This window comes from Cololabis saira, chromosome 6 (assembly GCF_033807715.1).
Source record: "Cololabis saira isolate AMF1-May2022 chromosome 6, fColSai1.1, whole genome shotgun sequence".
NCBI classification, from domain to species: domain Eukaryota; kingdom Metazoa; phylum Chordata; class Actinopteri; order Beloniformes; family Belonidae; genus Cololabis; species Cololabis saira.
In genome coordinates this window covers 22757788-22772003 of record NC_084592.1, presented here as the reverse complement: position 1 = coordinate 22772003, position 14216 = coordinate 22757788, and the positions used below count along the sequence as shown (strand labels likewise).

General features: G+C 38.9%; 1 protein-coding gene and 2 non-coding genes across 3 annotated transcripts; all 3 read right to left on the bottom strand.

Annotated features, from left to right (window-relative positions):
* Positions 1-188: 188 nt before the first annotated feature.
* pofut2 (protein O-fucosyltransferase 2) lies at positions 189-9644 on the bottom strand. The gene is made up of 9 exons (XM_061723725.1): positions 9455-9644; positions 7340-7593; positions 6973-7117; positions 6531-6641; positions 6066-6132; positions 5738-5863; positions 4004-4184; positions 2987-3110; positions 189-2436 (listed from the first exon to the last, which is right to left on the bottom strand). The coding sequence occupies exons 1-9, from the start codon at positions 9628-9630 to the stop codon at positions 2283-2285; spliced, it is 1338 nt and encodes a 445-aa protein (XP_061579709.1). The 5' UTR covers positions 9631-9644; the 3' UTR covers positions 189-2282.
* A 2832-nt stretch (positions 9645-12476) lies between these two features.
* On the bottom strand, positions 12477-12557 carry trnas-cga (transfer RNA serine (anticodon CGA)). The gene has a single exon. It is a non-coding gene; the product is annotated as a tRNA-Ser (tRNA).
* Positions 12558-12909: 352 nt separating this feature from the next.
* Positions 12910-12981, bottom strand: trnaw-cca (transfer RNA tryptophan (anticodon CCA)). The gene has a single exon. It is a non-coding gene; the product is annotated as a tRNA-Trp (tRNA).
* Between the last annotated feature and the right edge of the window lie 1235 nt (positions 12982-14216).

Sequence of the window (14216 nt, the reverse complement as noted above, 5' to 3'; positions counted from 1 at the left end):
CAGGGAAAAGTGATTCAAGGAAAAGAAAAATGATCAGAGTTGTCCTTGCATCTCATTTCTCATAACTAGGGCCTAGATAAAAAAAGGTATTTTGACAGTGACAAACTGCACAGTGCGGTTATTATGTTACACTTAAGTTTCACTCATGGGTAGAGGTTATAGTTTCAGCAAAAATTAAGAGCTCAGAATTTAGAATAATAATTTCTTTATTAGTCCCATGATAAAGAAATGCACAGTTTATAGCAGCAAAAGTTTTGAGATTTGGACAAAGAAAGTAGAGAAAATGTAAAAATAAATCAAAGAAATGCAAATATAACACAAAAAAAAAACCATGTCATACATTAAGCTGCAGTACCTTGGTGCAATGCTTTCCTTTACCAAACAATTGCTGGTTTTTTTTATTGGCTTTGTATTATTTTGCAAAAATGGTGTCTGCCACAAACAGAAATGTTTTCCAGTCTCAGTCAGGTTTTTCAGCCTTTACTGTTACTGGTGGGTTCTTGTTTACGTCAGTGAGGATCCTGGGTTGTGCAGACTCATCTTGCCTGGGCGTCGCACCCAGCTTCTTCAGTACAACACAGTCTTTATGTGGTTTATTTCTGGACCTTCACATCTTAACTTGAGATTCCAGCTTCATGCAGATGTTTATCAACTATTGTTAAATAAAAAAATTGCCTTCAGATCTCCTCTTTCTGAAGCACGGTTCATATCAGCAGATGCTGATGTGATCTAAATAAAAATTTGATCAGTTCAGTTCAGTTCACATATTTTTTCTTGCCGTGGTATATAAACCTCCTGTTAGAGCACAAACTGCTGTTATGTCACCAGTACTAAAAACACATTCTTTCCATTACCAGAATTATGCAAAAGAATAATTGAAAACAATGAAGTATGAAAAGCTCTAGGGTTGGGCCACAGATGACTATGGGTGACATTTGACACGGCTGCATTGTGAAACAGCCAGACGTCCATCATAAGGGTAGCCATACTGGTTTTCCTGTTTGATGAAAGCATGCGGAAAAAGACTCACAAATACAGTGAAGCAAGATGCAGTGTAAACACAAGGATCATTCCTTGGGCTGGTGAAGTTCAAGGTCCCTGAGCATACTCTTCTCTGTCTGACTTGATGCATGCTCAACACAACTGCCGCTACACGCAAGAGTCGCTATATAAATGACACACAATGGAAAACCTATTGAAGTATTTAAACATCTTTCAGTTTTGATTGGCTGGGAAGTGTAAGCAGGAGCTTTACATCTTATTCTCTGGTTGCCACCAACAGAGTCACTGAAATAGACACTATATTAAAAAAATATTTTAAAAAAGACATCACTTTCACTTAGAATTTTTCTTCATGTTTAAAATCCACTGGAAAAAATAGTGCGAAATAAAATGAAACTAGACATTATACACTCCATTGTTTTCAGACTGGGGCGAGGGCCAGGAATGTGGACTATTCCCTGTCCACGGCAAACAGGTTTGATCAGTTAAACCTCTGTTTTAGTAATTTTTTTAGTAATAATAATAACAAAAAATACAAGCAAGGTTTATAAATACAAAGCTAAACATATTTAACATTACAATGATTGTTCATGTTATATACAGTACAAAGTAGAAAAACTCTGATATCAGCAACGATGTGATGTGGTGCCTTGTGTCATATCTTAATCGCAGAAATTGGATCTTGAGTCTCAGATAAAAATGTATTTCACTTGACTCATATAAGCAAGAAGACAATGTAAATGCAATTTGAGTGGATTACATGAAAACTAAGACGCTTCCTCCAATTAAGAATGGCTTACATTAAATTCATCATTAACTTGTATTGTTTTTATCTTAAAATTTCAAGGAATACTTTGTTGCTCAAGCAATAAACATGTTATAAATATCATGAAATGTAAACTGAAAATACAACTAAACACACAATGCAGAGTAATTATCAGCGTTCTTCTTTACAACTTCTGCTTTGACTGCAAATAAATATGACATATTTAAAAAAAAAATAAAAGGTTCTTATAAAAGAAATAATCCACGCTGAACATCAAACGTAAAAATATATGCAGATTTAATTGTTGAACATAAATGAAATACATTTTTTGGCAGCCCAGTCTGCATTTCTGGGCATAAAGTTCAGGGGCCACTTGATTGCACAACACTGTGAACAGGAAGAATAAAAAAGAAAAGAAAGAAAAATAACAGTTTAAATATCTTGTATCCGTAGAAAAAGATAAATGGGTTAACACTGCCATGGCACTTGCGTCTTAGAGAGGTTTGAGGTCACATTAGTAGACAATTTTCCAGTGTGTTGGCTGTTCACATTCCTTCTCAGTATCTCCACAGAAACGGTTGTATGTAGTTTTTGGGTCAAAACCCAGGATTTCTCTCTCTTCGTGGATGCGGAAAGAGAAGGTGGACACTGATGTTCCTATAAAGAATCTGGAAACAAACACAGAGATGAAGTCAATCTCAGCTATACAGTGGTTCGAGAGACTGGAAATGCACGAGAAAGCAAGATGTGGGGAAAACACGATGAGTCGCAAATATTGTTTTTTTTTTCATTTCATATCTATTGGACTTTCTTTTTCCTCTTTTTGATTAGATCGGATTTAATGCAAAAAGTAGTTTGATGTTACTAAAGAGCTCTACAAACTTTCTTCCTGTTCAAAACTGAAGAGAATGCCAGTTTTAAACACTTTAATATAGGTTTTATTTCTGGCACAGGAAGCTATGACCATTTCTTTTAGACCGACTGTAGAATTTGCTGAATACAATACATCTCACTTACACAGCAGTCTGTGTTCCTGGCATTTTGCTGAGACAACCATTCATTCAGTCCACTTAACATTTCTTAGTACCTGTTCCAATTCCAACGTGAAATGTTTAAATGGTTAAGTTGTTCCTATATAATGCAACATAATTCATCACATAGAAGAGGCGTCTCCAACGGTGGGCCCTGTGTGAGTGTAACAATACTCAGGAAAATTACCTTGCATGGGCACATATCCACTGATCAATGATGGCCACTCCTCCATCTTTAAGGAGCTCCAGGTCGTCTTTGGATGGCTCAAACCGCACCATGTCTGGCAACAACCTTTTCAGCTCCCTCAATTCTAACAGATTGCACATTTGTTTTCAATTAATATAAAGATTTAAGTTTGACAACAGTGGTATAACTATTCCAACGTTGAAAAATATTAAAACATTTTCAGCATTTCCCCACATAATAGTCATGCAGCGTTGGTTGCTACTTTGGGATGTACTTTCAGTCTATATTATTGTTTCATCTAATTCACATATATCCTTAATTGTCCTATTTGCCTCATATTTATGTCTTTTTCAGCTGCTGTGGTGCTTCGAATTCATTCTGCCACCCGGTAAAAGCACAGACCGCATTTGGATATTCAGTCGCTACAAATACTTTGTTAAATTCAGTTTGATGAAAGTTAAAAGCATGGTCATATCAAGATTATTCCTCTCACGCGCCGAGGAGAGTTCTTCCTTTCAGTGCTCGAAGCAGAGAAGAGAAGGAGTGACAACACGTCTGGCATAAAGCAAAGTAATTACAGCTTGTTCGAGAGGGTGCTCTTTCACTTTTTGTTCGATGCTTCTTTGTTGCTGTTTTCTAAAAAATAAAGAAGCTGTTTCTGGAAAAAGGTCTAAAAGTCATAAATTGGCAAAATTTGTGCTTTCCTTCCAAGTATGACCAAGTGTTGATAAGGTTTAAGTGTGCTTGAACAGGTAGAAGGCCAATATAGAAAATATGCGCGCGCGTGTGCGCGTGCGCGTGCGCGTGCGTGTGCGTGTGCGTGTGTGTGTGTGTGTGTGTGTGTGTGTAACTCAAGAGTGGTAGATATATCTAATTTTTGCAAATAATTTCAACCAACTGTTAATATACTTGAATGTCCGACCTATGTATTAACATTGTGCAGGAAACCCTGAACTAAATGACTCTAAATATTTTTTACATGCACTTGGATCATATGAATATATGACAAGTCATTACCTTCGCCGTCTGCATCTGTCGCAACAAACACTTTGTCAAGTTTGTGTTTCTTCATCAAGCTGCGAATTGTTTTGACTGACCCCTTCAGGCTGGGTACATCCTCCCTGTGACCCCAGATAAAGTCCTTTCTGCGCAGATGGACCGCAAGATATGGACCCCCTTTGGCTGAGCCAGGCTTAGCCTTAGTGGGAAATAAAGGGACATGAATCCACTTTTAGGGATTTTTAATTACATGTGTTGACTGTTTAGTTTCTTTTCACGTGGGTTCATACTCAGTACTTTAGGCCTCATCTAGACCTGGTATTAACATTTGTGCTGATCACAGGTGGACAGTTCTGAGCTAATCTGTTCACACCTGGCAATAACATGCATCTTTTTCATGCTCTGTTAGGGCTTCCCTCCCCCTCAACTTCTCCTAACTCAATCTGCTGGCCACGGCAACATAGACAATAGGAGGATATATCTTTACTATTTTTTCCTCTTTTCCTTCTATAGAACTTCCTTCTATAGAAGGGCTGGGTTGATCTGCGCCTGCAGTTTTGAGTAACCACCTACATATCAAAACTCAGCATGCACAAAAAAAAGGGGGAAATCTCCAGATATACCTGCTCTTTCAAAACTTTCTTTACTGCTTTATTGATCATGCAGCTCTTAAAATGACAGCGAGAATATAAATCTGTACTGTACTGCTTTTGAAGACATGCGTAGTGTGACCATGTCCTCACATGACCTTAGTACAGATTACCTGCACCAACCGCATCCTCCTTGTCTTTTGTCTTTAGTTAGATTTTGCGGAAGACAGGCTCAGACTGGATGCTCACAGCACTCTAACCTAACCTAACCCCTCCCACATACAGTATCTTTGATTATATACTTTCAAGGTTTCCTGAGAAGTATACACTGACCTAATCAGCCACACACTTTTCTACAAAAGTAATTAACACATGTACACACATGCCAGGTGCCGAGCATGAGCAGATCACACATGAAAAAAATGCTATTTCTGACTGGATATCTCTCATCACATCGCCTCGGGTATGAGGCACCAAAAAACCTTAAATACACCCTTGGAAATTGGTCAGGTTGAGACAACTTCCGTAGACAATGTTGATACCTCCGTTGAACTTGTTCTCCTGCTGCAGCATCTAATAAATTCACAGAGGACAACTTTTCCTGAGCAAGTATCCCTTTTCACTTCTCATCTGACAGTCATGGCAGATTTCTTTCACAACACCTGAAAACTAGTTTTACTACAGTAAGTCAGTTTTGTGACATCAACATTCAGGATGTCTGCCTTAAAGCATTTCAAGGATGAGGCAGCATGATTCGATCTAAGATATGATCACAAAAAGAATTTACAGACAATTAAACCTGGAACAAACGATAAGCTTGACAGTTGTGACATCCTGGCTTTAGACTCCATAGAGCTTCTTAAAGCAACTCAGGGATGTAAACAGCTCAGCAACTACATATAATATTCTGAACACTGTACATCACAGTCACTGCAGTAGGCAGCTGAAGCTGTTATATCCGTCTGTGCTCTCTACAAAGTCATTGGACACGATTTCCCTTGTAGAGCTCATAAATGAATGGCCTGGCTTTACATAGATTAGTTATTTAATTTGGTCATTTTAAGACGGAACTTTGATTCTGTATCATCGGTTACCTGTGAAGCCTTTTTCGAAGTACATTTCTAAACAAAATGATTTCCTAATAACGTAGACATGGACCCACCTTCATGCGGGTCCAGTCCTCACTGTATATCGTACTGTCTCCGCCATCTGTAGAGTTCAGGTACTTTCCTCTGAATCCGTCTCCTATGAGTCGTAGGTGCTTTGCAAAGACCATGCTGCGACGAGTCTACATCACAAGCAGACAGTCGCTGATGTTTAATCAGTTATACGTTATATGTTTATTTAAAAAACAGAAAAGTTACAGTGAGGCTGTGTATCAAATAAGCTTTGCATAACGAAGAAGAAAACAGGGAAAAGGAAAACAATAACATGTGTCATGTAACTCGTGAAAGCTTTTTCTGATACTAAATTGATATTACTCTACTTACATCCCAGTAATCCTTTCCCGCATAGACATCATGCAGGAGTGTCTCTGCTCGATCAAGCATGACTGATCTGAAATACAGCAGCACATGAACGAGTTTATCCGAGCGGGTGTCATTTAGATTTGTGACCACGATCTGTAAGTAACACCACAATTAAGCAACAATGAAGTCAGATCGTCTTTCCGCTGCTCATAAACACTAGGTGGTTCTACGGACAATGTTTAAATCAATGTTTCACTTTTTTTTATGTATGCAAGATGAGTTTTCTGTCCAGCCAGAGTCATCATGATAGTTATTCTAAAATCACACGGCATCCAGACACTTTGTGTTATCTCAGAACTTGTGTTCTATCGATGGATGGATGGATGGATGGACGGACGGACGGACGGACGGACGGACGGACGGACGGACGGACGGACGGACGGATGGATGGATGTGTGTTTCATCTGTGTCACTCTGTGGACTCACGTTGCTGTGATGTTGCTCTGAAGAACCGGTGCCATGATTGAGGCATGGCCTTGAGCTGATACACATGTTACATTATGGGCTCTTGTCTCATCGTAACCCCAAAACCAGCCCCTGTGGAAACATACAAAATACGGAACATGAAGTCATTAGAGAAGAGAGAAATGCGTAAGGAGGAAGGCACAGGTGGACACCATTGATACGGTACTGTGAACATCATCTGTCAGGAACTAAAACAGGTTTGCGTGTTTATAATTACACTTCTTTGTTGAGCTTAAACAATTCACCACATTGACTGCCACACCTTTAATTTCGACTGTGCTATCAAAATGTTGGCTGTCCTTCCTTAACTGTGTAGTTAAAAAAAAAATACAAAGATTGAAAATGTTTGTTCATACATCATAACATAGTGGTTTTAAAAGATGTCATTGGTTCTTTATCTTACCTGTAGTAGCCCTGTTTATCTTTGGAGTACATCAACTTCTCAATGCATGGCCGTTCATCAACTTTTTCCTCCCATTTACCATCAGTCCATCCCTCAGCATAGTTCTGCAGTACCAGGACCTGGTCTATAAACGGGCCCCCGTTCTCTACATTCAAGAAGAAGATTCAAACATTTAGAGGGTGTTTAGTCTTTTCGGATCCGATTCGAGGTGAAATAAGCGCCCTCTGCTGCAATAAAGCTTTTTAGAAAATGGTGATGGTGCTTTTACAAAACAATCTAGACACATAAATTCTTCTAAAACCCAAGATACAAATGAACCTTAAATAAATCATGAAGTATTAACAGAATTTCATATAAATGTACTCACCTGCAATGAATTCTTCATACTCAATGACAGGCACATTGGCCTGCAGGCTAGTGAGACTGAAGAACTCTCCCCATGGGATGCGGATCTGGTCGATTTTGGGACTTTGCCAGTGGTAGAGGCGACCCCATGGTGGAACAACCAATACCCAGTCATCCCCTTCTTTCCTCAAAGTCTTTACCAGAGAGGCCATCCGAATATAGACATCTCTCCGCAAATTGAAACCCTCTGGAGGGTTCACGTCATACAAAAGGTACCTGAAAGGAGACGACAAGAAAGAAAAAAAAAAGGCTTCAACGTCAGATGTGACAAGATAATTTTCATTGTATTGTAAAAAAAAAATAACATTTTTGGTACATTTCTTCATATTAAATGTTCAAACAGAAAATAAAGAGCTTTCTTTTCTGGTAATCAATGTCCTAAGTATGACATGATTTACATTGTACGTGGGACATAACATTTCCAGTGACGGAGTAAATTTACTTGAGTACTGTACTTAAGTACATATCCAGAGGATTTGTACTTTACTTGAGTATTAGATTTCTTTGGTACTTATTACTCTTACTTGAATACATTTCCATGACAAATATTTTTACTTTACTCGAGTAAATTTCTAGGAAGGCTGAAAAGTACTCGTTACTTTCAGGTCTGCTCTTTTTTCTTCTTCCCTAAAATCCTATTGGACACAAGCTCTTTTTGTCAAAGGAGGAGACCTATCACAGTGCACGCTCTCCACTGGGATGTACGTAAAGCGGAAATACGTCAAGCCTCCTCAAAACGATACCGCCAAAGTAGCCTGCGTTTGTCAAGACAGAGCCGCAACAAGTCAAGACAGAGCCGCAACAATGGCTACGCCTGCGTCAGGAGAAGAAAGACAATCCGCTGAGCCGTCTGAGTCTGATAATGAGCCGGACTCGGAGCAGGGACTTTCACAAAATCCTTGGCCGTATCTTAACTCAATGTTTGAGTTCGACCGACTAAAAAACGAGGGCACAGTTTTTTGTAAAGCAGTGGTCTTTGAGGGGGATCCAGACTTAGTTGGATGGTGCAGGTTCATTTGGTTTCAGTTCATGATTGTTAATAAACTCTGCATCATCTACTGTCCTCTTATGATCCCATTCATTTGATTTGTTTTTGGTGTTTCTGCAGGTTTTATATAACATTGTGGTTCTCAAAGCAGCACATCAGTGCAGCTGGTTTCAAAGAGTTAATTCTCAGAAACAAGAGTTAAAAGATCCTTAAGTTAATTTAGAAAAAATATTGTAATTTACTGATGTGGAAAATAAGAAATTTACTCTTACTCTTACTTTTACTTAAAATAAATTTAAAAGCATTTACTTTTGGATACTTAAGTACCTTTAAAAGCAAGTACTTTTCTACTCTTACTCGAGTAATATTTTGACTGAGCTACTTTTACTTGTAACGGAGTAAATTTTGACCAGTAGTATTTGTACTCTTACTCAAGTACTGGGGTCGAGTACTCTGTCCACTTCTGAACATTTCTACCTACAATCTTTTTCTTCCCGGATAAGCAGGTGGATTTTTTTCCACGTTCATTTACACGAGGGCAGTGGCTGTTTAGCGTCCTCCTGTGGTAGAAATGAGTAATGCAAAAACCAACAGCGAGCCAACAAAGAGCAACAAGTATTCGGTTAAACCAAATACCTTACGTTATTATTTAGTTAGTGCTCAAATTGTGCCTCAGGACTTCTATGCATATGCATTTAACCTCCTTTATAAAGAGGGAAATAAAGGAGTGAACAAATGTAAGCGAGTGTAACTCTAATGTGTTCTGATGAATGAACTATCTACGCCGAATACAACAACATCACATTAGCGATCTGAAAACTACATTATGGCATATATGTAAAATATTTTTAGGGTCCTGGACACAGAACAGCCATTAAACAGATAATTTTGACTATGGAGCCTGGTACTGCTTCAACGATACGAGCAATCAGGGCCGACTAACAGGAGACAAACACGTATTTTAAAAGCCAACTATAGTTTGCTTTAGCAGTGATCGTATAAATAAATGCATCAGGTAAATATTAAGAAAAAAAAAGTATAATTACAACCAAAGCATGTTAGCATAGCTAACACAAGTGTAAAACTCACCGCAGATCTCTAGCGGCAGAAATGGACACTGTGGCTGTGTGGCTTGCACTGAACACATCATCGCTCTTTACTGATTTGAGTGGTCCAAAAGTGATTAAAAAAGACAAAGATAAAATGCTAAAATAGTACGTTGACATAAAATATATCACTGCTATATGAGATGAGCTCTGCGCCATGTTTCCTTTGGGCCACGCACTTCCGGGAGCCTGAAACGCGTCTGCTCCGTTGCTTAGCAACCAGAAATCGTCGTTGCCAGACTGTTTCGATAGATCAGTCGGCAAGAATGGAATATTTCCTGGTGGGAAATGTAGGATTATCGTACCCGAGACATAAAATCGTCTATTTTGAGGGAAATGTTCGACACCCGAAAGCGCTGTATTCACTCTAGTGTTTAACAGAAACTCACCTCTTGGTAGCGTCGGTACGGAGTGGATTCACGGGTCTACTGCGCATGCCCCTGACTACTGTGGCATGCTGGGAAATGTGGTTTTCTTGTCACATTCGTAACATCACATCTTTACCCCATCTTTAGAAATAATATTTATAATAATATTATTATTATAATAATATTTATTTTTAGCCCTTACAACAAAACAAGTGTGTTTTGACTAGTTTCTCCCAAACATAGTGACTTTACTTATTAAACTCTATTTAACTTTTTTTTTATACTTGCTTCTGCCATAAGAAAATATTAAAGTGCAAACTTAAAGTTTTCAAAACAACAATTTAGAATCGTGTCAATAATTTATTTATTTATTTTTTTTTAAATAAACAATTCTGAAAGTCTCTCTTTTTTTCCGGTAAGTATTAAACTATAAACAGTCCATGTTGCTCCTTTTCGGCAACTTATAGGCTTATATACTTATAGAAGCTAGTCAAAACACACTTGTTTTGTTGTAAGGCAAGGCAAGTTTATTTGTAGAGCACAAAGTTGTTTTTTTTTTAAATCCCAAACTTTGCGTAGAAGGTGGCGTGCGTATCTTTCAAGCCCTGTTTTGTGCGCATGCAAGCTTTATAAATGAAGCCCCTGGTCACGTACTGTAGCTTTGGCTTTGCTTTAAAATAAGGGAAAACATTGTTTTTTCTCAATAGTTTGTTTTCATGACATCTCTGTGGTGGATGATTTTTTATTCTACCACAACCGGACAACTTATGTAAAGCCATACATTTATTTCTAATATAATTGTTTTGAAGGTAACTTCAAATCCAATGTTGAAAGATTTGAAGAGAAGCAACAGATAAAATATGTTCCTCAGCATGAGTCTTTCAAAGCGTCCAGGAGAAAACCTGCAGTATCCATCTTGCTGTCTGGAATTGTAGCAGAGATATTTTTACAGGATTTTTTTTCACTATGCCCACTGATTTCAAAGCATGTCAGTTTCCTTAGTGTTGTGGTTATCACATTCGCCTAACACGCGAAAGCACCAAATCCAAGCCTGTAGACCATCAGGGACACACGTGACACTCTCTTGAAGGGGTTTCTGTTAGTGTTTCGTTAGTACGGTTTTGTGGTGGATCCTCCCAGTCTAAACCTGAAAAATATTAGAAAGTAAAAGAACCAGGTGGACATCAGTACTGCTGTTTTATAAACTGGTCAGTTGGTTTGAACCAACAACCTCAGAACCCCAATCTTCAGTTAACAGCCAAACACAGTCTTGGATATTCAGGAATTTATGGGAGGAATTTATCAATCATTCCCAGAGATCATATCATTCAGACCAAAACCTGATCTCTACTTGTATACCAAGGTGCCTCACGCTACAGAAAAGAGAAAGAAAGAGACAAGCTCCTGTCTGGAATGGCTACTTATTATGTTCCCAAAGTCACAGTGTCAACATGTCTTTGAAAGGTAACATATGTAGAGGTGCACCATGAGCAATATCATTTTAATGTTGTCTATTCTTCCTCAAGCATTGCGTAGTTGTACACACCATTGTGTAAACGTACATAAATAAGCATTCGTTAATATAAGAATATGAATGAGAGTAAAAAACCTGAAATAGGTGCCCCCTATGAAATAGGTTTCCCCACTACGTTCTCTGTGGAGAAAAATTAAACCACAGAACAGTTTCAGTCAGTGTTTTTTTGTTGACTTGAAAGTATTACACACTTATGACGAGCTTACTACTTACCAGTCAGGAACTCCTTCCTTAATGCCCTGGTGTCAATGCTAGCTTCTCCTATCAAGGTGATTTTCAGTTCATTTGCTGGGCCTCCAGTTTTCTGCCGCTGTCAAAGTTTTAGACCTCTCTCAGGCATGTTGTCCCTACAAATGTAGATGGTCTTTCCCCTCTCAACTTTTGAGTTAACCCAACACAAAATATCTTGTTCACTGTTAAAATAAACAACATCTTAAAAGATGGATAGATATTTTGGCAGTAAAGTGTCATGATCCCTTTTGTTTTTTTACTGTGAGATGTCATCTATTGGATTTTGTGTTGGTTCTTGTATCTGTAGGAAACAACACAAAATGGAAAATATCAGGTCCAGCATTCGGGCTCCGTACAGGACTAAAGCTAAGAATGGTTTCAATGAATACCATCTAATCACAGAAAACTAAAAAATGTGATGTTACATGCAAAGGACATTCACCACTTACTTTGCTCCACAGGTACTGGCATGGGATTCATTGTCCTTGATTGGGAAGTATTTTATGCATATTGTGCTTTTTATCCTACATTTCTAAACTTACTTATACCAGTTTCCTAATAGTTATAAGAGCGAGTGAATTTATTGGTGAGGTCATGTTTCTTCATATTTTGGACTTCACTGCATCGCCAGTGAGTGTCGCAAACAGACAAAACCTTAGAAATGAGCACACACCATGAATTGATCGTTGCGTGAAGCACCACAACTTTTTGAACATCAGACTGTGAGCGTAGAAAGTGGTGTACGGACGTTTTTGGTGCGCCGCACTCTTTGTACATGAGGCCCCTGATCGACGAGTTTTAAATGGCGGTTTTGTCTGAGGTTAAAACATCCAATATTTAACAAGCCTTTTTTTCCCAATTGTAATATTAATCGTTGTTGGCAGGATTTGAACCTGCGCGGGGATCCCCAATGGATTTCGAGTCCATCGCCTTAACCACTCGGCCACAACAACCTGTCATCTGTGAATATGCAGAATCAGACAATTTAGATCCTTTTTTAGGCTGGATGATTTTACTTTATCACTTTGACACATCTTTTTAATCCTCATTTTTTAAAATGTTTTTATAAAAGCACTTTGAATTGTACGTGAAATGTGGTGTACAAATACATTTGCCTTGCGTCTCCTGATGAACAAATGAAATGTGTTTTTTTTAAAGATTATCTTTTGTTCCTCCTTTCTTCAAGGCAGGCGTATGGGCAGACTTGAATAATTCCAGGTACATATCAAAGTTTTCTGTGGCTGCTAAAGTTTGTCTGGTTGGTGAACTCGTGAGGATGGATAAAATGAAACTGAAACTTCATTATGACCCTGATGTGAGTTGAACACATAACCTTCTGATCTGGAGTCAGACGCACTACCATTGCACCACAGAGCCTGTTCTGATATCCTCTGAGGTTGTTTAAATAACACTAATCTGATCATAGAGGGCAAACTGTATAGAAACATGATTTGGAAGAAGATCAAACCTCCCAAACCAAATATCTCCGTCTTGTTTTCATGAAGCTTCTTCCATGATTTAAAGTCCCTGAGATAGTCCGTTAAGGGATTCAGTGGGTTACTACGATCTACCTTAATGGACAAATACATCTGGACAACTTCAGCAATTTAGTGGTAAGACATTTTCTACTCAGTGACAAAAGACAGCACCAGTCAGATGTTCAATAAAGACAGTTTAGGGATTAACACAGAGTCTCTATTAGCAGTTATTTATCTGAACTGATGTTCATACTGATGGCTTTCAGAAACAGAAACTGCACCTTACCTTCTGGTAGAGATGATGCAGGTTTTCTGTGTAACTTGGAGTCACCTGGCAAGTGTCACTCTACGTAACGCGTTATAACGTGAGCTCTGACAGTGCAGACTTTTGCCACTAACGATTAGAAGTGTCTTTGTAAGGGGGCAGACTGCCACTTAGACGGTGATATCTGCTGGTAGGCTGATCAAAACCCTGTTTTCCAAACACATTTTGCCACATTTTGCAAAATTAACACATGGGCTGGATCATGCATCAAAGGGGGTCATGCTGGCTACGCTTAATAAATACTGGTTCACAAAGGGGGTTTCGTCCCATGCTCAACAGTATTGTCAAGCTTGTGCCACCTGTGCTTCCCATAATGCAGCAGGTGGAGTGAGCATGCCTGGGGCTGCACATCCTCAACCAGACTGTCCACTTGATCATGTGATGCTTGATTTAATTGAACCGCCACACCGAGTGAGGGAAAGAAATAGTCTAGTTTTCCCATCCTCTAAGGCTGACAGCTCCACTGTGGCAAAAGCTTTAGTATCTGAACTCTTGCCCCCGTGGGGTATTCCTTCTAGGCTTTCCATTGATAATGGTGCTCATTTTGTTAATCAACTCTCCCAAGTGGGGAAATTCTTGGGGATCAACCTTCTTTTTGGCATGCCTCCTCCGATGGATGTGGACGTCCCTGGACACGGTATCCTTCCATTTGCTGAGTCTGTAAGAATTATGTTTTAGCATATTACAAAACCTGCAATCTGGGAATGTGTGAGGTGGAATAGTCCTTTCCGGTTGCTTCTAGTACATCTACAGTACTGCTGTGAAGAAAGCTGAGCGAGTGACCTGGATCCACGGTACCCATGGTAAGA

Coding starts and splice junctions, on each gene's coding strand:
- pofut2 (XM_061723725.1), bottom strand. CDS start 9,630: ATGGCGCAGAGCTCATCTCATATAGCAGTGATATATTTTATGTCAACG. Junction 6,133..6,530: donor CAGAGCAACATCACAGCAAC/GTGAGTCCACAG, acceptor GCTGTATTTCAG/ATCAGTCATGCTTGATCGAG. Junction 4,185..5,737: donor AGGACTGGACCCGCATGAAG/GTGGGTCCATGT, acceptor TTTCCCACTAAG/GCTAAGCCTGGCTCAGCCAA.